The 23,086-nt window shown below is 39.4% G+C and overlaps 1 protein-coding gene across 1 annotated transcript in view; it reads left to right on the top strand.

Moving 5' to 3' along the window:
* LOC102810537 (chromosome unknown open reading frame, human C1orf21) overlaps positions 1 to 23,086 on the top strand; it is a 353,780-nt gene that overhangs the window by 141,490 nt on the left and 189,204 nt on the right. The window contains exon 2 of the mRNA XM_006872526.1: positions 1,638 to 1,858. Within this exon, the coding sequence (XP_006872588.1) occupies positions 1,765 to 1,858 (94 nt within the window). The 5' untranslated portion in view covers positions 1,638 to 1,764. The remainder of the gene's footprint in view (positions 1 to 1,637; positions 1,859 to 23,086) is intronic.

Genomic DNA, 23,086 nt, shown 5'->3' with positions numbered 1-23,086 from the left:
GGAGCTACCTACAGAGAAATAACTAGAGCTACAGCAACAGAGCTTGTTGAAAATTTTATTTGCAAATTTAAGTCATTATCTTTCTATCTAAATTTGCTTATTAGATTGATTTTAAATTACCTATTATTATCTGGCTAATCTGAAAATTTCTCTTAGTTGAAATTTTATGGTTTGAATGATTGGATTTCTACATCCATGGATGTCATTAGTTCTCTTATGAAGAAGAGATTAGGAGCAGTAATGTAAGAGAGAGAACACTTGAAGCTGCATTTTGGTAACTGTGTATGAGACAGAGGAAGCATCGATTGTTCATTAAGGATGGAAGGGACAGTGGAATGCAGGTACTAATAAAGATGAAGTGAGACCTATGCTTTGCTTGAGTATGAATAGTTAGGGGCATTATTACAGGAGTTGGGTGGACAGGAAGAGATGGATAGAGCAACATGTCAAAGGATACATCTTCAAGACTTAAAGAAAAGCTGGGTAAGGATGATGAAAAACAACTAAAATGAGCAGGATGAGCTAACAAATCCTGAGAAATTGGGCAGGGGTCTTGGATATAAGACAATTTCAGTTAACTTGGGGTTACCCCTTTTATGGTTTATCTACAAATATTCTATACACTTTAAACTTTCACTAGAAGTCATAGAGCTCTGATTCTTGGCCAGTGCCCCTCATGTGCAGCCCCCATCTATCTGTCAGTGGAGGTTTGTGCTTTGCTAGGATGCTGAACAATTTTTAGCAGAACTTCCAGACTAAAATGGCCTAGGGTGAAAGGTCCATCTTAGTCTGGAAAGATAGGATCTGCTTCCAAAAGATAACCAGTGAAAAACTGTGCAACACAAGGGGCCATTGCATTGTGCTTGGGGCCACTATGAGTTGGGGTTGATTCAGCAGCTAACAAGAACAAAGGCACACATTTTCCAGCAAGAGATAAACAACGGCTATAGTTTTTTCATACTCATAGCTACCCTGTACATGTCAGACTAAAACTGTGTTCCATAGAGTTTCAGTGGTTAATTTTTTAGAAGTAGATTGCCAAACATTTTTTATGAGGGACCTCTAGATGGCCTAGAACCTTTCATTTCTCAGCTAAACACATTCACTGTATCACCCAGGGTCCCCTCTTAAAGGGGCGATGACAAATTTGGGAAACAAATGGTAACGGCTGCACAGCATTGTAATATAATTGTTGTAGCTGTTAAGTGCTGTGGAGTCTATTCCAACTCATAGTGATCCTGTATAGGGTTCCCGAGGAGCTGCTGGTAGGTTTGAATCACAGACGCTCTGGTTAGCAGTCTAGCGCTGATCCTACACCAGGACTATGTGAATATAATTAATGCCAGTGAATTGTACACTTTAAAATGGTTAAAATAGCAGATTTGATGTTGTATATATTTTTTACAAAATTTTCTGTTGTTGAAGTTCATTTAAAGGCATTTGTCTGGCAGGAGGTATGCCTTTTTACCTCACTTTCTAAATGGGATTAAATGAGCTTGGGCTGTGTTGGATTTCATCCTTCAACTCCCCATCACGAACATGGAGTCTAGCCCATTGTTCGTGGTCTAGCAGGGTGAGAGACTGAGGCACGGTTTTGCTGGGGACATGCCTTCTGATCTAGCTTTCTCTTCTTGCAGGTGCACACATCTTGACTCACAAAGCAAGAAGGTGGATTTTTCTTTGTGTTTAAAGAAAAAAAAAATGTCCCCGTGTCTGTAGAGATGATTTGCAGTTCAGCCCGGCTGAAGCTGACCGAATGAGACTATGGGCTGTGCCTCCGCCAAGCATGTTGCCACTGTTCAAAATGAAGAGGAAGCCCAGAAAGGGAAAAACTACCAGAATGGAGATGTGTTTGGCGGTGAGTGCTGTGAAACTCCCCTCTTGACTTGTTGCATCTAAACCTTTCACTCTCATGGGGGTAAAGAGTAGTAGTGATGTTTGTGTAAAGAATTTTTAGTGACAATGGTAATTGTAGGGATACCTGTTTGAGGGATGCTGATACTGGAGAGATGAGATAATGGGAAATCAAGGCAGATCTTTTACATCAGACAATTAGCACCATAATTTATAGATAGTGTGATCTGGGAGCATCAGGGAAGGTTTTTATGAAGGTGTTTGCCTTCAAATCAAGCTTGAAAGAATGAGTAGGATTTAAACAGGTATGTGGAGTAGGAGCTATGGGGAATCCTAGAAGGGGAGATCTGTAAGCTTGAAAACATAGATGCCCAAAAGTGTAGTGAATGAGAAAATGAGGTGTTTTTTAGAGCTAATGGGAGATGGGTGCTTTTTATTGGGGTGATAGATTTCCATTTTAGGAAATCCAAATACAGTGAATATGATCAAGTTTAGTCTTTCTATAATGATTCAAAGTGACTTTAGAATATCTATTGCAAAGGTCACAGACGGCCAACCCTTGGCAACATCTGACCTACAAATATATCTTCTTTGGCCTCCAAAGAATTCTAAAATTAAAAGCAAGGCTGTTTTCAAAAATTAGGATGTTTTAATAAAACCCTATATTTCTAGGCTTGTCTTAAAAAGTCAGAGAATGTGGCAGTTACGGGGTCTTCGTTCCTTGAGGTTTCAATCATTGGAGTGAGGTGGCAGAGGCACCTCCAGTCAGCCTATGAACTTCTAGTGCTCTGCTCACCAACCCTTCCCCAGGGACTGTGCACCAAGCCCCATGCATTCATTGACATCACTTGCCTGGCCAATTTAACATTTGCCTGATCCTAAGTTTCTTCTCTGGAAGATCAGTGATTGCTCTGATGAAGTATGGGCATGGGTTCAGTCCTAGATTTTGGTTTGTGCTAAGCAGATAAAGACGTTTTTTCTGTATTACTTTAGCAGTGATATTTACGACTTGACATTCGCATGGTACTTTTATTCATAAAAGCACCTTTTTCATTTCTTATTTGATAAGGAATGTGCCTCCCACTGGCCACTTGTTTTAATAAGTTCTGTAAGATGTGCAAGGCCTTCTGCTAAATGCTGTGGAGGATGCAGAGATAAATAATACATAAATCTTGCTTTCTAAAGCCTTATAAGAGGACAAGAAAATATTACAAGGTGGAATAAACCAAATGTCCTAAGAGGAAAGGCCGTTTTACCATGAGATGATAGTTATGCAAATGAACCGTTGTTACCACATTCAGTCACCATAAAATAATTCTGTTGCTTTTAGAATCTTTACCGTTTGATCCAGGGTAATGTTGTTTGAGTTCACTGGGGAAGAATGGGGAATGTGTGGCAGTGCTGCTTCAAAAGTGGAAAACGATACATGGGGAGGAAGGTGATTTTATTTACTTTTGGGAGATGCATTGGTTGCCTGGAATGCATTTACTTCTAGTGGTGACTACCTACAGAATTTAGAACTGTGGAGGAAGTATTATATGGACCTCTCAATAAAACCATAATCCAGATTATTGAAACCACCATTTCTGAGAAGGAACTAAATAGAATTTCCCTTAATTTGAGTCATTACTGTCAACCTCAAACAATGAGTTTCCAAGATAAAATAATCTAGCATCAGGTTACATTAAGCAAATCTGCTGCAAATGACATCTTGAAAATGCCAGACCCAGTCCTTATTCAGTTGCCTCATATGCATATGAAAGTTGGGCAAAGAATAAGGAAGACCTTGGAAGAATCGATACTATGCATTTGTATTACAGTGTTAGAGAACAATATTGAATGCACCACAGACTGCCAGAAGAACAAACCAGACTTGAAGGAAGTATAGCCAGAATGCTCCTTAGAAGTGAGCATGGCGAGACTTCATCTCTTGTACTTTGGACATTCTGTTAGAAAGGACCAATCCCTGGAGAAGAACAGTAGTATGCTTGGAAAGGAGGAGGGTCAGCGGAAAAAGAAGAAAGCCCCCAAGGAGATGGATTGACACAGTGGGAGCAACAATCGTCTTAAACATAACAATGGTGAGGATGGTGCAGGACTGGACAGGGGTTTGCTCTGTTGAGTGTAGAGTCACTGTGAGTTGGGACCAACTGGATGACACCTAACAACAGCTTCTAGTTGATAATCTGTGTCATTTTCATGCTCACAGTAAAAGTTGTCATTTACAGACCATGAGACATTTACATTAGGTTTCATAGTGAATTCTCAAAACAGTCCTGTGTAATAAATGCCATTATCCCAGGTTTACATATGAGGAAGTTGAAACACAGAGAAACTGACTCGGCCATTGTTGCTCAGTTACAAAGCTATGGAATCCAGATCTCTCAGCTTCCAGACTCCCCATTTGTTTCTCTATGTTTTCCCCACTGCCTCCTGTTGTTCAATAGTTCATATCAGGTCTATAGGTGTGTAAGGCCTTCTGCTAAATGCTATGGAGGGTACAGAGGTAAATAATACATAAACCTTCCCTTCTAGGACTTTAAAGAGCACAAGAAACTGTTATGAGGCAGAATAACCCAAATTTCTTAAGGGGGAAAGCCATTCACTATGATTCAAGTCAGGGGACAGAACCAAAACCTAAACCCATTGCCACCGAGTTGATTCTCACTCATAGCAACCCTCTATAGGGTTTCCAAGAGTGCACGTCTGAATGGGAATAGAAGCCTTCCTCCTTCTCCCATGGAGTGGCTGGTAGGTTTGAACTGTAAACCTTGTGGTTATCAGTTCAGTGTTTATCCTACAGTGCCACAAGGGCTCAGGATCAGAGCAGATTTCATAAGGAGGTGACATCTATCACTTTAAAGACTGAAAGAATCTAAACCAGTTGGATGAAGCATGCAGGGACTGGATGAGGAAAGGGTAGAGGTAAAAAACAATGTGAAGTATATTCAAGAAATTATAAATGATATAATTTGAATAGAAAATACCAGTGGGATGGAATTGACTAGAAAAATAAGGGAATGATTGTGAAAAACTCTGAACACCAAATTTGGTGATAGTCAGTGTTTTTATTCTGACAGTAAGACCACCTAAGCATCTGTTTCCAAGTTCAGTTAAAATTTCAATAGCCAGGAAGATATTCTGTGTTCTAGTGTGCCGTTTGTATTTTGCAAACTTTAATTGCTGATTAAAAAAAGCCCTGAAATAGCCAGCTATTTCTGTATATTGGACTGCCTCAAAATCTCAGTGGCATTCAACAATAAACACATTTTTTTAAATTTTTATCTTGAGTTAGTGGGTGCATGGGGGTGACTCTGCTCTGGGCAGCTTCCTCTTTTTCCTGGGACCAGTAAACTAGTGGGAGCATGTCCTGTCTCCCACAAAGGCAAGAGTACAAGCAGATGCACATGATGCTTCTTAAGTCTGGATTTGAAGATGGCCACTTGCTCTCACATGTCAATGGTCAAAGTCAGTCATGTGACTAAACCCAATCTCAATCAGCAAAGAAGTGATTCACTGTGTGTGTGGGAAGAGTGTAGATGTTGAGAAGGGTCAAGAACTAAGGCCAATTATTGAGTCTACTACAAGTCCCCGGAGAAAAATGAGGGTTTCTGCTCTGTAAAGATTTATAGTCTTGGAAACCCTATGCAGGCTTGCTGTGAGTCAGAACTGACTCAGTGGCACTTAACAAAAGCAACAACAACCACATGTTTATCCAGCCATTGCTGTCTGTGTGGTTCCACATATTCTATGACATTACAGTGTAGCTAACCTCTGCTAGCTTTTCTTTGAGTTCTCAGATTGTACAAATGGTTAAAACACTCAGCTGCTAACCAAAAGGTTGGAGAGTCAAGCCTACCCTAAGGTGTTTCAGAAGAGAGGCCTGGCCATCTTCTTCTGAAAAAACCAGCCACTGAGAACTCTGTGGAGCACAGTTCTACTCTGACACACATGTGATCACCATGAGTTGCAATCTACTTGATGGCAACTGATTTTTTTTTTTTTTTTTTAAGTATTCCTGTTGAAGTTTTATTTACCCAGCATAAACATTTGCAGATTTGTGGCATAGTGTTAGATAAAGCAGGATTGCAAGGAGGGAAGGACCTTGATAGTTTTTCTAGTTCTTCTGGGCTCTGGGAGGATAAATTGAGAGAATCCATAGTGAGTATCATTAACCAGTGTCCTAGACATTACTAACTGCAAGAGTTTGATTATGACAAGACTCTGTCTGTGTTTATCCTCTTAAAGTACTTTGCAAGGAGAAGTGTACAGAATCCCAAGATGTTCACCAATAGATAGTAGATCTAGCTCACTTGTAACCATTTTATATCTTTGTCACCCCTGGTTTCATTTATCTATGACTGTAGAACGACCCTAAAATGTAGAGACTTGTATATATAATAATTTATTATTTTTACAATTCTTTGGGTTGGCTGGGGTCCATCTGATCATGACTAGGTTCAATCCTGTGGCCACCTTGACTGTCCAAGGTGGTGTCAGACCCCTCTCCATGAGCCCTCTGTTTTCATTTGTGGGATGAAATTCTCACTTGGTAGCTGGCTTCCAAAAGAGGAAACAGAAGCTGCCAGAGCCCTTAAGATCTGGGCTGGGAAGTCCAAGAATGGTACTTTTGCTTCATTCTGTTGATCAAAGCAAGCCGTAAGGGCAGCATAAAGGCACGCCATCTCTTGATTGTAGGGGTCACATTTGGAAACTGGCCATTCCACCTTTTAGGGGCAGTATATTCCATGCTGGACAATTGCATTCTACTTTCTAAATGACCCCTCTATTTTTCACTGAATAAAGTGATCTCATTCTCTTTTTAAAAGCTAAATGTTTAAAAATGTTTTTTAAATGTTATTACCACATACTGTTGAAGAGTTGACAAAGTCTGTGAAGTGTGACATATTTGGGGACAGCTCTGAAGTATGTGTCTCAGAGTGTGTGTACACATACACATTCGATCTTTTTTCTAAAGGTGTTAATTTAATTTTATAGCGTCTAAAACATGCTGGGGAGCATTGATACGAAATGTATTTTTACAAAGGATAATTTCCATTTGTACTTAGCAGTTTTGTCTCCATGGTGATGTTTTGGTTATTTTGAAGACTGGTCACTACAAATGTGTGTGACAGCATTCTTGGAGAATGTTCGGTCCCTGAGGATTAAGTGGTAGATGGGAATTTTGATTCATCTGGATTTTAGAAAGAAGGAACTTTTATCATTGATATTTACCTATCTAGGTTTTCTTTCACTTTAAATTGTTGAAGCATAAAAAAACAGGTGCAGATTTAAAGTTCTGCCCCACAAATGTGGCCCTTTTCGAAGTAAAATCCATCTCCAGATTTTTCAAACCTCAGTGGTCAGCACAGATGTGAATACTGGTCATCAGATATATTAAGTCAATTAAAGGATAGAAGAAGACCAGCTTGCAAAAAATAAGTGACCAACTAGTTCAAGTCATCATGACCTAGTTAAGCAAGTTCCATGAAAACCCAAGTGCTTTTTTGGAGTTCTTTGCTTCGACTGTTTAAGTAGGTTTATATGAGAGATGCAGGTGATATCATATTAGGGAAATTAACATATCAGAACCTGAGATCATTATCTCCTTTGCAGCCCATCCTCCAGGGGAAAAATCCATTTATAGTTGTATTCATTTTCCTGTATGCATGAAGGTCACCACCATTCTTCCAGTAATAGAAGCTATAAACTTGAATCACCCTTAGGTCATCCACTTAGCTTCCAGGTACTGTGAGCCGTCCCATTTCATAGTGTAACTTTTCTTGTTGTTGTTAGATACAACAGGTGTATGGTGTGTGTGTGATAGATGGCACAGTTTTCAACACAATTCCTGAACAATCTCTCTACCTCTAACTGGCATGGTGGAAACCTTATGTCCTCTCCAGACAATACAATCCATATCTTCAGGGAGCTTACTAGCTCATATGAAACCTGATATATGTAAACCAAAAAAAATGAGATGTAAATACATAACTATAAGTTAAAAAATAAAAATATATTCAAAGTGTGATGGGGTGACAGAAAAGAAATAACTTACAAGGGTATTAGGAAAGGCTTCACGGAACAGGAGAATAGAATATCAAGGCACGAAGGTAGGAGAGAGACCCGTGCTGAGCAGAGGTCATGTTGTACAAGAAGACCAGTGGGCGTGAAGGTGTACAGTGAGGTCACAAGGTGGTGGATTGCCCAGCCTTGCTGAAGAATAGGAGCATCAAACAAGGCTCAAAGTTAGTCAGAGGTCTTAAATGTTAAATAAGAATTTAGGATATTTTTGGCCAAGAACTAGGTAGGAGCAACAGAAAGTCTGAAGCAGGAGAATTAACTGGGCCAGAGGAGTCCCTTTAGAAAAACAGACCTGACAGTGGTACAGAGAGTAGAGCTGAAAATAAACAGAAACACAAGAAAGTACAATAATGGGAGATCAGAGGGCATTACAACACTTCAGGTCATGAACAGTGGTAACCTAAGCTATGGTTGTTATTGTGGTTGTCATGTATCATTGTTGAATTAATGTGTGATTCATAGCAATCCCATTGAGGCCCTAGAGTCGTTCTGTAGGATAAACACTGGACTGCTTACTGCAATACCGTGAGTTCAAACCCACTAGCCACTCCTCAGAAACTCTATACAGAGTGGCTATGAGTTGGAACCAACTCAACAGTACCTAACAAAAGCAATCCCACAGAACAGAGCAGAAGTGACTCATGGATTTCTCTAAGCTGTAATCTTTAGATTGTAGAGTGTCGGCAGAAAAAGAGGAAGATTCTCAAAAGAGATGCCACAGTGGCTGCAAGAAGGGGCTCAAGCACAGATGATTCTGAGGATGGTGCAGAACCAGGCAGTGTTTTGTTCAGTTGTACTTAGGGTTGTTATGACTTGGAACCAACTCAGAGGCACCTAACAACAACAGTCTTTATAGAATTAAATTACCATATCCTTCTTTGGATTCACTGGTTGGGTTTGAAATGCCAACCTTTAGATAGGGTGTACCAGGGAAGGAGTAGATTTTGGGTGTGATACAGGGTAAGGAGATGTACTCAATTTGGAGCAAATTGAGGTTGAGGATCTTTTGAGATATCTAAATAAATTTAAATATGTATGAAGTGGAACTCAGAAGAGAGATGTATGCTGGAGGTATATATTTGGTTTAGTGTATATAGCTAGGATGGAGGTTAGTAGCTGAGCACTTAATAGTTGAGTCACCAAAGTTTCTGAGGAACAGCTGGTGTGTTTGAACTGCCAGCCTTGCAGTTCAAACTGACCTTGTGGTTCAGAGCTTTATCCTACAGTGCCACACCCCAGTGGAATTGCTATGAGTCAAAAATTGACAAATCACACATGACCACTGTTCAGCATGGGTCTCTCTCCTGCCTTCATGTCTTCAAATTCTACTCTTCAACCGTTCCATGAAGCCTTTCCTAATACCTTCGGAAGATGTTTCTTTCTGCCATCCTATAATACTTATAATATAGTTTTTATGTTTTTATTTTTATATATTTACATCTCATTTTTTTGGTTTATATATATCATGTTTCATATGAGCTAGTAAGCTCCCTGAAGATATGGATTGCATTATCTTGAGAGGACATAAGGTTTCCACCATGCCAGGGAGCTAGAGGTGGAGGGACTATTCAGGGATTGTGTTGGACACTGTGCCATCTCCTCCTAGATGGATAGGTGGCCTTGATGATGCAGAGTTCTTGTTTAATGATCAAGAGAGATGTTTACAAATATTCCTTTAAATGCAAGTGGTGGTGTGGTTAAGTGCTATAAAGTTGGTTCTGACTTACAGCCACCCTGTGTAGGTTTTCTGAGGAGCTGCTCATGAGTTTGAACTGCTGATCTTACTGTTTAAACTGACCTTGTGGTCCAGTGCATTTTCCTGCAGTGCCATACAGGACTCCAGCCTAAATGGAAGTTCTTGTTGTTGTTGTTAGATGCCATCGAGTCAGTACCGACTCATAGCGACCCTATGCACAACAGAACGAAACACTGCCCGATCTTGGGCCAACCTCACTACTGTTGCCACACTTGAGTCCAACGATGCTGCCACTTGGCCAGTCCATCTCGTTGGGGGTCTTCCTCTTTTTCTCTGACCCTCCACCTTATCAAACATGATATCCTTCTCTAGTGACTGGTCCCTCCTGACAATATGTCTGAAGTATGAGAGATGAAATTTGGCCATCCTGGCCTCCAAGGAGCACTCTGGATGCACTTCTTCCAACACAGATCTGTTTGTTGGTCCTTTTGGCAGCCCATGGCGCTTTCAATATTCTCCTCCAACACCATAATTCAAAGGCATCTGTTTTTCTACAGTCTTCCTTATTCACTGTCCAGCTTTCACATGCATATGAGGTTACTGAAAATACCATGGCTTGGGTCAGGCACACCTTAGTCCTCAAGCTGACATCTTTACTCTTCAACACTTTAAAAAGGTCTCATACAGCAAATTTGCCTAATGCAATATGTAGTTTGATTTCTTGACTACTGCTTCCATGAGTGTTGATAGTTAATTCAAGAAGAATGAAGTCCTTGACAACTTCAGTCTTTTCTCCGTTGATAAGAATGTTGTTTATTGGTCCAGTGGTGAGGAATTTTGTTTTCTTTACATTGAGATGCAATCCATACCAAAAGCTGTGGTCTGTGATCTTAATCATTAAGTAGATGGAGGTACTTAGGTTATTCTATATGGTAAATTCTGGAACGGTGCTATAAAACTGAGTATAAAAGAGCAGTAGTGAAACAAGAATTTGGCTGATTTCTTTTGCTTAAGCTTAGTATTTCTGTGTGTGTGTGTGTGTGTGTTTGTGTGTGTGTGTGTGTGTGTGTGATAGATGGCATAGCCAGTGTCCAACCCAGTCCCTGAACAGTCTCTGTACCTCTAGCTCCCTGGCATTGTGAAACCTTATGTCCTCTCAAGACAATGCAATCCCTATCTTTAGGAAGCTTCAGTTAAGTCCTGTATCCTTGGCTACATAAATTGAGAACATATAGCAAGTGTGTGTGTGTGGTGGTGCTGTACCAATCTGTTATCCATCTCAAATGCTTCAGCAACTTCACAGGGTTATAAAGATTAATTAAAAAAAAAAAAAAAAAGACCTCAGATTCATTCACAAATTGAAAGCAAAGGAATAATTCACTATTTTCTTCTGCTAATATTTTCTGATTGCATAAAGTAAAGATTCATTAAAGAGACCTGTGTTTATGAGACAATCAGAGCCTGTCTGCCCAGTACACAGTACCGTAGCCACTAGCCATATGTGACTTCTGAGAACATGAAATGTGTGCTCTAAGAGTAAAATCCATGCTTGACTTTGCAAATTCAGGATGAAAAAGGAATGTAAAATAAACCATTATTTTTACTGATTACCTGTTGAAATGATACTATTTTGGATAATCTGGGCTGAAAATACATTATTAAAATTAGCTTCAACTGTGTCTTTCTTATCATTAATTGTGGCTTGAAAGATTCAGTCGCATATGTAGCTCAGATTTTATTTCCATTTTTTCAGAGCTGGTTTAAGTTACTGGAAGATGGTGTTTAGAGTTTTTTTTCCCTTTTTAGTTTAAATGTTGGAGTTAACAATAATAATAATATATTGCATGAAAAGGGGTTAGGTTGAAGTAACAACCTTCTTTGATTGTTTGGAATCTCCACCGGGTTCTCTCAGCCAGGGCCTGTCTTGTACACTTGGGGGAGGGGAGTGAGTATAGGGGGAAAGGGGCCCACAGAGGACAACCAGAGAACAGAGATTGCAGTCTTCTTGGCAGATGAGGAGGAGCAGAAAGAGGTTTCTAACTTTCTGGTTTCTCTATGCTAATTAGTGGCAGTCTTTAGCTGCCTCCTCTGTTAACTTTTTTGCTAACCTAAGGAAGGTTCTGTTTGTGTCTGAGTCAAAGAACTTGTTCAAAGAATGTGGGTTTATACTTCCGTCTTTTAGGTGCTTCCCACAGCCATTCTGATAGGTACTTACTTTGATTGTGGAGAGAAGGCAGTGGTGTAATGTAATGGAATACAATTTTAGCTTACTAGCTAGGGTTTGACTCCAGCTTCCCCACTTACTTCTTGTGTGTTTTCTTTGACTTGTTTCTGAATTTCCTCATTTACAACATGGATTTTAATAATGGTGTTTGCCTCTTAGAGTAAGGACGATCAGATGAGTTAGCAATGAGAAGGCTTGCTCAGTACTGTGGCAGAGACACATCTGGGGGAAGTTCTCAGCAGCTAGAGAAGGTGGAAGGATTTCCTTGCCTACAGCTCTTGTCCTCAGGGTTATTTTCTCCTGAGCTGACATCACAGAATTCACCAATTCAAGCCAATGGCTTCTTCCTGGAATCCTAGCTGGTGTGAGGGGAAGGGCTTGCTTTGCCCTAAGCACCTGCTTGGCATCAGTCACCTAGCAGCACTCACCTGGTGTTTAGGTCTCTTTTAGGCCCTCACTGTCCTCTGCAGAAACCAGCACAGCCCCTACTTCCTGTACCTTCAGATGGAACATGTCTGTTTCTTTTGTCCCTGAATTGTTACTTGGCATCCAAAACACAATAATAAAGAGGCTTCAAAAAGTTCTTAAGGAAATGGAATTTTTTTATGAACTTTTTGAAGCCGTCTCATATTTGGTTCGTGCTTTGCAGATTGTGAGACAGTTTCTCATGCAATTATGTTTATTGTACCCACTTGATAGATTAAGAAACTGAGCTTAAGAGCCATGCCCAATTCATTTAACTGAAGCAGTTGGGACTGTACTTAGAATAGAGATGCTGACTCTTGACTCAGGGAGATTTCTGCCTCAGGAGTAAATTAGCTGTCTTTTGCATTAAATCTAAACCAACCTTTGTTCAGGAGTCTTTCGGAAGTACATGTTAAATGACTGCTGAAGCTGAGCCTCAGTTTTCAAATGAGGATGTCTGGCCAGCATTAATAGACATGACTGTGGTAATTGGGGCAGTTTACAATGAACCTGAAATAGTGTCATGGTTAAGAGCACAGTCCGTGGAAACGGACAAATTGGCTTCAAATCGTGATTCCACTATTCATTAACATTTAGTCTTGGCAAATTACTGAGACTCTCTTTGCCTCAGGTACCCTTTCTGTACAGCAGTGTGTGTACTAGTACTTAACCTACCTTCCTTCATAAGACGGTCGTGAATCTGAAATGCAGTAGTACGAGGGGGCTTAGACACATTTGTGGGAAAATTCCATTATCTTTCCATGTCAATTTTCTATGAACATTTTGAACCCCCTTTGTATATGTAGAGTCCTTAGAATTTTACTTTGCACGTGATAAGCACTTTGTGGATGCCATTTATTATTATTATCCTTCTCATATTAGCAGCTTGAAGAAGCATGGATCTATGAGCTGCACAGCTGCCAACTCTGAAAATAGTTTGAGTGAATCTTCTTTATTACACTGGCTAGAAAGGCATATTCATCCTACTGGATAGGCAACTTGTAAATCTTTAAAAGTTTATCAGTTAGCAACACAGTAATTATCTCCTTAATTCAGAGTTTTAAATATTTGTGTTTCTATGATTTGTTCTTTCTGTTTTGACCCCAAACAACTTCTGTTCTGTGGAAAGTGTCAGTCTCTGAGTTGTGGGTATACGTGTATGTATGTATGTCTTTAAATTAAAAGACCAAAGCATATGGTTTAGGAGTCGTGAATATGATATTATATATGTTTCTATAACATAATGGCTTACAAATAATCCTACCACAAAGGTCAACAAATCTATTTTTCATTCATCAGACATAAATCTGTATAGGTGTGTGTGTGATCAGCATGTTTCTACCTTGGGGTTTATCATAGTTAGGAGTCCTGGTGCAACACAGTGCATTAAGCATTGAGCTGCTAACTTAAAGTTTGAGAGTTCAAACACACCAGCTGCTTCTCAGAAGAAAGCTGAGGCAGTCTGCATCATAAAGAGTTACAGCCTCAGAAACACGAAGGAATCACTCTGCTGTGTCCTGTAGGGTTGGTATGAATTGGAACTGACTTGGTGGCAGTAGCATTGGTTTTATCCTGTACAGTAAGGTTGTCTATAGAAGTAAAGACACTTCCTTGTGAAGCACCATGGAGAGAACAACAGACACAGATGTTGCTCCCAGTTTATCAGTTTATTTATGTTTCTATCATTGGATGCTCTTGTTAAGTACTGCCTGATTGGTTCCAACTCATAATGACCCCATATAGAGTGTTCAAGGAGTGGCTGGTGGATCTGAACTCTTGGCCTTGTGGTTAGCAGTCCAGTGTTTATCCAACAGCATCACACTCATAACTAACTAAAAGAGAAGAAAAGATGTTCAAATTTTCAACTCACATTTTATTCTTTCAAAAAATTGTTATTTATTAACAAGGAAGCTGCAAGCCACCGCAGAACATGGATGAAACTTGAGGACATTATGCTGAGTGCAATTAGTCACAAAAGGACAAATATTGCATAAGATCATTACTGTAAAAGCTTAAGAAAGGATACCCATACTAAAAGGAAAAAAATATTGTTATTTATGTTTCCTATGAAAAATTGAGTTCCCTAAATCCTTCCTTCATAATACAATTTTCAGATGGATCTAAGATTTAACTACAAAAGAAAGAAGAGCAAAACCATGAAAATACTATAAAAAATGCAGATGTATGTTTTTATACTCTTAGGTTGCAAACTGTCTTTCTAGTAATGCAACAAATCCCAATGTCATCAGATTAAAAAAAAAAAAAAGATAAATGTGACTTCATAAAAGGTGAACATTTCTTTATGGGCCTCAAATACGTAAACAAACCACGATAAACTAAGTTAAAAGACAAATGTCAGATTGAGAAAAATATTGGTAGCATACTAGCAAAGCTAATATAATAGAAAAAGAATGAAAACTTAGGAAGGAAAGAACTAACACTCTGGGAAAATGGACAAGATGTGTGACCAGGCAATTTAAAAAGAATGAATATAGAAGGATAGTAAACATACAGAAAGATATTCAGCCTCTTAGTAATCAAACATACCACACCCAAACCAAACAAACAATTCTCTTTCACTCTCTAATTGACAGGAATGAGCATATGTCTCATGCTATAGCTGGAAATGTCAAGCCAGGACAATTTTCCTGCATCACAAAATGGTAACATAAATCAGAAATTCAAATGAGCATGCCCTTTGCCCCATTAGACCCACTTCTAGGAATTTAATTAACATAAGGAGATAATTGGACAAATGTGCAAGCACGCATACTCAAGGGTCTTTCTCACTGAAGAAATACACATTGGAACACAGTCATTAAAAACTTAACGTTCTATTTTTTTGATATGGAAAGAGGTCTATAATATGTTATTAAATACAAAGAGTAAAGGGATTTTCATTTAATAAGATGGCATATCTTGTTTGTAATTTGTATGTGTTTAAAATATATGTAAAATTCTGTGCAAGTACATAAATATCACTGAGATATTAACAATGGCAATCTTTCTGTTGTGAAGTTTCAGATAGTTTTTCAAAACTACTACTTTGTATTTTTCTGTATTTGAATCATTTACAGTTAACATATCACATTCAGTGTAATTAAAAAGGCTCATGGAAAAATGAAAGTAAACCCATTTCCCATAGGGTTTCCAAGAAGCAGCTGGTAGATTTGAACCGCCTTTTGATTTAAAGAAATACACACACATATTATGGGAGTCCATGGTGACACTGTGGGGTAAGGCACTAGTTGGTTTGAATCACAAGGTCGGTGGTACAAACCGACCAGCTGCTCCTTGGAAACCCTATACAGGATCTCTATGAGTTGGAACTGACTTGATGGCACTTAACAGCAACACCAATTATCTTTTAATTCCATTCTTCCATGAACTTTTTGGAGCCCCCTCATGTTTCTTTGGATAAATAAAATTTAGATGTTTCCATCCTTGATTATGAATTGGGCTGCGAACCACAAGATCAGCAGTTCGAAACTACCAGCTGTTCCATGGGAGAAAGATGAAGCTTTCTGCTCCCATAAAGATTTACAGGCTTGGAAACCTTGTACAGAGCTACGCTGTGAGTCGGAACCGACTACACTGCACGCAACCATCACCATCTGTGAAAAGCCAACAATCGTGTTTTCAGGACTACATGAAATCTACCCCAGAGGACAAAGCACGGCTGTCACTCTGAATAGCTTGAGGGCAACATAGAGCTGACTGGTTTGTTTGTCTACATAACCAGATGAGATCTGGTCACTGGGCTTACTGGTTTCATTCAGTTCACCTGGTGGTTGGGATCATAGTAAAAAGGTCCTGGATAGACAGAGAGAGAGAGAGAGAGAGTGTGTGTGTGTGTGTGTGTGTGTGGTAATAGTGTGGGGATATTAAAAGGGGGAAAATGGAGTGTGGAACAAAACTCAAAATCATGGAAAAGTCCAGACTTATTGCAGACTTTTTGATGTGATAGAGACTGGTGGAAATTTGGAGACTATGACCCTTAGATACTCTTCCCTTCAAACCTGGAACTGAACCCACGCCAGGGATCACCTGGTAACCAACAATTAGACAGGCCTGTAAAATGAACAGTAACACTCCTGAGGACCATACTTCTCAGAACAATTAACCATATGAGACCAAAAATGTCTCATATTACCATGTTTGCTCCCAAACATAGATGAGAAGGCAAGAAGGGGCGTCAGAAAGAAGGGTGAATGAAAGTGGAAACCCAGGGAGGAATGAAAAGAGTGTTGTTCAATATCAGGATTGCAACTAACATCACAAAACAAAATGTATATAACTTGTTGAATAGAAAACTAATATGCTGTGTAAACTTTGACTCAAAGCACAATAAGAATAAGTAAATAATTAAACCTTGCTGTTCAGCTCAGTCTTACCAACTGCCTTGTGTGGCTTAGAACGCACTGTGCTAGGCACTGACCATGTAAAGATGGATCAAACCTAGTCCTTTCCTTTAAAGCACTGATAGTCATGGGACAAGTGAACATCTAAACAGAAAGTTTCAGTGTTAATGATCATGCAGAAGGCCTCTTATTCCAAGAGGTAAGGGAAGGTTAGTGGAAATAATGATTAAAGTCTCATTATGAGTCTTAAAAGATGAATAGCAGTTAGACAATGGAAGAGTTAGGCCAGGAGTGTCAGACTGAGGGACAGCAAGAACAAAGACTCAGAGGTACAGTAGGTATCGGGTACACTGAGGGGTGGTGTGGGGAGCTTTACCAAACCAATGGGAAAATAATGTAACAAAACCTCATATTACCACAGGATTATTAAATACTTGAAAATTCTCATTGTAATTTTCTTCAAAGCTTACATGGCTAGCACAGGAACTAAAAAATTATGAGGGGGCTCTAAAAGTTCATGGAAAAATGGAATTAAAAAGATAATGGAATTTTTTCACAAACTTTTTGAAGTCCCATCATATGATATTGTTGTTGTTAAGTGCCCTTGAGTTGGTTCCAACTCATAGAGACCCTGTATAGGGTTTCCAAGGAGCAGCTGGTAGATTTGAACTACTGATCTTTCAGTTAGCAATCCACTGCTAATCCTACAGTGCCACACCAGGACTTCTTGTATGATAGGTATCGAGAAGTTGACTGAGTATTTTAAAAATATGGGACCTAGATAGACCAGATGATCATTTAGATATTAATGTTTCTAAATGCTCACCCTCAATTTTGAGTTAGGTAATTATGGATCCTGAGGTAATAATTCTAGAGCATGGCCTGCCCTATAGTCTTTCAAGACTATATTGTCATTAAAGTATGATAAAACCAACAAAGTGGTATGCTTGTGGGGAATTTGCCCCAAATGGGAATTTAGAACTGGTGATATCTCTCAAGTAGCTTCTGTATACATCGTGTATCACATGTAGATATTCTTCATGTGTGGTAAAATGAGAAAAATGGGGTGATATTTACTACCTTGAGTGACAAGTAGACTCTTGTTGCTTGATTCAGGGCAGCCTGAATCTTTGCCTCAATTTTTAGAGAGGACGATTGGGATGTAGTGGGAGATAGCAATGGCATGTCCATCCTCGTGTGACAGGGCAAAAGTAAGTTGTCCCATTCACCCACTTTTCCTTCCCTGAATAGTCTTCAGTGGGTAAATGTTTCTAGTTGAGTAGTTTGTGATCATAAATTAGTGTCACAGTTTAATTGTGTTTCTGATAACAGTAATCTAAACAGTGAGGAAAATTGCTTCATCCAATTAAGTACTCATAAAGTAATAATGCTTCCAATCGGGATTTGTTGATAGGCCATTTACAAGGTTAGAATGGTTCCATTCCCTATGTGGTTTTGGATGGTGGATACAAAGAAACAGAGGCAGACATCATGCCCTCAAAGAATTTACCCTCTTTTAGAGGAGGCAGCATTTATGCAATAATTGAGCAAGAAATAAGAGACTTGGAAATATGTAGTAAAGTGCTCCGTTGAATCTTTATGGTCACACAATGTTCTAGTGTACTCTAGTTGTTAAGTGCTGGAGAGTCGGTTCTGACTCATAGCGACCCTATATATAGTGTTTCTGTGGCGTGGCTGGAGGGTTTGAACCACTGGCCTTGCAGTTAGTTGTTTGTTGTTGTTGTCAGGTGCCATCGAGTCCAGTGTTTATCCTACATTGCCACACCAGGACCTCTGAGTACTCTGAACAAACAAAATAACCATATAAGTCTGACCTAGTTAAGTGTGTGAAGAGTAACATGTGGTGAGAAAGTAGACATTTCCTTCTTAGAGAAAATCTAGTCTTTAGTAAATCATCATGATTTTCTGGTCATTGACTGACCTCAGTGAATCCTGGTAACACAGTGGTTAAAGCGCTCAGCTGCTTGCCACAAGTTTGACTGGTTGAACCCACCAATTACTCCTTGTACAAAAGATAATGGCTTTGCTTTCCATAAAGATTAACAGCCTTGTAAACCCTGTGGGGCAGTACTACTCTGTCCTATGGAATCTCTATGGTTAGGCAACTAATGTGAGGTAATGGGTTTGTTTTCCCTTGATTTAGTATGCATATACATCATCTACCGCTGCTAACTGAAAGGTCTTTAGGTTCAAACTGATCAGCGGCTCCATGACAGCCTTCTTTCATAAATATTGTGTTGTTATTAAGTGCCCTCAGTTCTGATTTATAGCAACCTGCATAGAGCTTCCAAAGAGTGGTCGATGGGTTTGAACTGTTGACCTTGTGGTTAGCAGTTCAGTGCTTATCCTACAGCACCACATCAGGACTCTTCCATAATGTTAGTTTTGGAAACCCTATGGGACAATTCTACTCTGTGTGATAGGGTCGCTGTGAGTCAGAATCAACTTGAAAGCAGTGGATATGTCCATTTTGGGGGAGAGAGGGTGGAGGGGTTGGCTATATAATTGAATCACATATCACTATCACATGGCCTAATGTGTCCAACATATAAGTAGTTAGTTCATGAGTGAACTGATATTAACAATAACAGCTATTCTTTATCAGGTGTTACTATGACCATTTTATAGATGAGGGTGCAAAGTCTGGGAGAAGTATCTTCCTGGAGTTATCACAGAGTTTGAGTTATTGTGGAGTCTGGTTGGGAACCAAGTCTGTATCTGACATCAGAACCTCAGTGAACCAGTGAACAAGTGGTTGCCTTTGAATTATTGTTTTGAGGAGACAAGGGAAATGTTCTGTTAGGGACAATAAGGAATGAATTATTTTTTTAATGTACAAATACAGTTCTTCTGCTCTGTTGTTGTTAGGTACCATCAAGATTGTACTGACTCATAGCAACCCCATGCACAACAGAATGAAACCCTTGCCCGGTCCTGGGCCAACCTCACAATTGTTGCTAAGCCTGAGCCCATCTCTTCCGCCACTGTGCCAATCCATCTTGTTGGGGGTCTTCCTCTTTTTCTCCAACCCTCCACTTTACCAAACATGTTATCATTCTCCAGGGACTGGTCCCTCCTGATAATATGTCCCAAGTATGAGAGATAATGTTTGGCCATCCTGGCTTCCAAGGAGCACTCTGGCTGTACTTCTTCCAACACGCTGTACTTCTTGCATCACTTCTTTGACTATCTTCCTTATTCAATGTTGAACTTTCATATGCATATGAGGCTATTGAATTACCATGGCTTGGGTCAGGCATTCCTTAGTCCTTAAAGTGACTTCTTTGCTCTTGAACACTTTAAAGATGTCTTGTGCAGCAGATTTGCCTAATGTAATACACTGTTTGATTTCTGGATTGTTGCTTCCATGAGTGTTGATGGTTGATCCAAACAAAATGAAGTCTTTGACAACATCAGTCTTTTCTCCGTTTATCATGATGTTGTTTATTGGTCCCAGTGGTGAGGATTTTTGTTTTCTTTATGTTGAGGTGCAACTCATACCAAAGGCTGTGGTCTTTGATCTTCATCAGTAAGTATTTTAAGTCCTCTTCACTTTCAGCAAGCAAGGTTGTATTATCTGCATATCACAGGTTGTTAATGTGTCTTCCTTCAATCCTGAGGCCACGTTTTTCTTCATAAAATCCAGCTTCTCAGATTATTTGCTCAGCATACAGATTTCAGGCTCTAGGAACTTGAACTCTAATGGAAACAAAATCTTTCTCAGCAGGGTTATTGATTCATCAAGCAGTGATTTATTGAACTTTATTTGTCTATTGCTATATTTTAGGCCTTTTTTGTTTTTCTGGCTGTACACCAGGTGGACTGATAATAAAATTACGCAGTGCTGACTTCACAGCTGCGAGTCATCCAATGACGGTGATCTTCAGGGTTCTGAAGAAAGGTTGTGCAAGTGTTAGGAGCCGTGTTTCAAATTCAATTTCCTTTCTTATTGGAACTCTCATATTACTAATTTGATACTGAGTCTTCCTGAGGCATTTTCCTTTTGACTCCTTTCTCATTTTCTCAGGTTTTCGCAAACTAACTCTTTCCGTCCTTTTTCCCTTCCTTCATTCCTTCCTCTTTTCTTTTGTCTTTCTGTCTGTCTGTGTTTATCTGTCTTCCTGTCTTTCTTTATCACTCTTCTTTGCTCTGGACATGGAGATACCAATAGATGCACCTTAGATGGCCACTTACAAGTCTTTAAGACCCCAGTGTTTACTCATCATAGGGAGATGTAGAACATTGTCTTTGTGGACTATGTTATGCCCGTTGCCCTGTGCCCCGAGACTATGGTCAGGCTCCTGAGCTCCCTGGGTTAGCACCTCGTTTCCTCAAGGTTTTTGGTTATGGCTAAGAAGTTTTCATAACTTTGCTCATTGTATGTGATACTATATTTATGGGAATATTTGCAACGTAAGTGAATACATACGTAGCAATATCCTACTATAGGATTCCTGGTGTGGCCCTGTATGATAAGCACTAGGCTGCTAACCACAAGGTCACCAGTGCAAACCCACCAGCTGCTCTTTAGAAACCCTATATAGGATTGCTATTAACAACAACAGCATCCTACTATAAGCAATTCTTCCATCTTCTTCCAAAGTGTCTTTGAAGACATAATTATTGTGGTTGTTAAGTGCCATGGATTAAATTCTAACTCATAGGGCCCTGTATAGGGTTTCCAAGGAGTGGCTGGTGGTTTTGAACAGCTGACCTTATGGGTAACAGTCCAGGGTCACAGGAGGAATATTTATGGACTACCTGAGGTGTAAGATTTTTGTAAAAACAGGACAAATCACTTTAGCCTAGTAAGCTCAGTTTATAGAGGAGTTGTGGTCTTTGTGGCTGGAGATCTAGGTTACATTAGGTATTTGGATTCTGCTGTTAGAGCAACCTCTCAAAAGTTACTTCAGTTTCTGCATCTGAGGAGGAAGCAGTTTTAAATGATTACTATAGAAACCGCTCTGGTAGTGTCATGGTTACAAATTGGGCTGCTAACCTCGAGGTCAGCAGTTCGAAACTACTAGCTGTTCTGTGGGGAAAAGAGAAGGCTTTCTGCTCCCATAAAGATTTACAGCCTTGGAAACCCTGTACAGCGTTGCTATGAGTTGAAACCAACTCCACGGCATACCACCACCATCACCATCACTACAGAAGTACTGGCGTGGCACTGTAGTATCAGCACTGGATTGTGAACCACAAGGTTGGAAGTTCAAACCCATCAGCTGCTCCTTGAAAACCCTTTACAGGATAACTATGAGTCGGAACCAACTGGACAGCACTTAACAACAATAGGAGTATTGAGTACTAATGTTCAAAGGATATACAATACACGCTCCCCATAATATGAACATTTCACTTAACCTCTGAGGTCTTAGTTTTTCTCAAGTCATGGAGCCACTGAAAATGTTACATACAATTTTGTTTTAATGATTCATTTATTTAATTTTTAAAGAAAAAACGATGGTGGTATTCAATAATCAATACTTTAGCTTTAAAGTTACTTGAGGTGTTGATTGCTTTGTGGTACTTTTTTTTTTTAATCCTAAGAAGTTAGAAAGAAGTTTCACCATTATCTTCGGTTGCTCTATCTGCTGGCTGATTTCTTATTTATCTTTTATCCAGCAATATTGGATGTGGTATGTAGCTGCTGGTCAGTGAGAGACGCAAGCTACTGACTTTCTCCTTTACAGTTTGTGTTAGAAGGAGTGGTAGAGTAGATTGGCTCTGCTCTATGAAAGAGATAACAATTTATAGTAGGAGAGAGCTTTAATGAAAATTCTAGACAAAGGGGAATATTTAATTTCCCAGCTTGCTGACTTTCTCAAGAACTACAGTGCTATAATATGGTTGCTTACAGAATGTGATTTGGTTTATTAACTTATGTAGCTACACTGTAGTAGGCCAGCCAGACTATAAAAGGGCAAGAGAAGATAGACTAAAAGAAAATCCAGTTCTAAAGAATAACAGTGTCTCATTGTTGTAGTAGAACATGTAAGGATGATATTACGTACAAACACGTAATATCCTGTCATATTTTTCTAATGTGTAATCAGCAATATGTTTTAAAGCTGTGAATAAAAATTATCTTGGAACATTTTTAAATGGAAAATTGTATAATATTGTAGAATTTATGTTTTTATAATAGAAGGGCCATAGCAGGAGCAGGGAATTTTGGAGAAGGAGGGAGTTCATGTTTTAGAAACACAACGTTCATAACGTATAATATCCATAGTAACTCATGCTCAATTACTGGCCCAAAGGATGATGATTTGAACTCACCAACCAGTAGAGTCCTGGTGTGGTTCTATAAGATAAGTACTGGATTGCTAATCGTAAGGTAGGGGTTCCAACTCACCAGCTGCTCTTTGGAAACTCTAT

The sequence above is a fragment of the Chrysochloris asiatica genome, unplaced genomic scaffold, assembly GCF_000296735.1.
Source record: "Chrysochloris asiatica unplaced genomic scaffold, ChrAsi1.0 scaffold00203, whole genome shotgun sequence".
NCBI classification, from domain to species: Eukaryota; Metazoa; Chordata; class Mammalia; order Afrosoricida; family Chrysochloridae; genus Chrysochloris; species Chrysochloris asiatica.
Note: the sequence above shows the minus strand (reverse complement) of the source record. Positions and strands in the feature narration are given on the sequence as shown.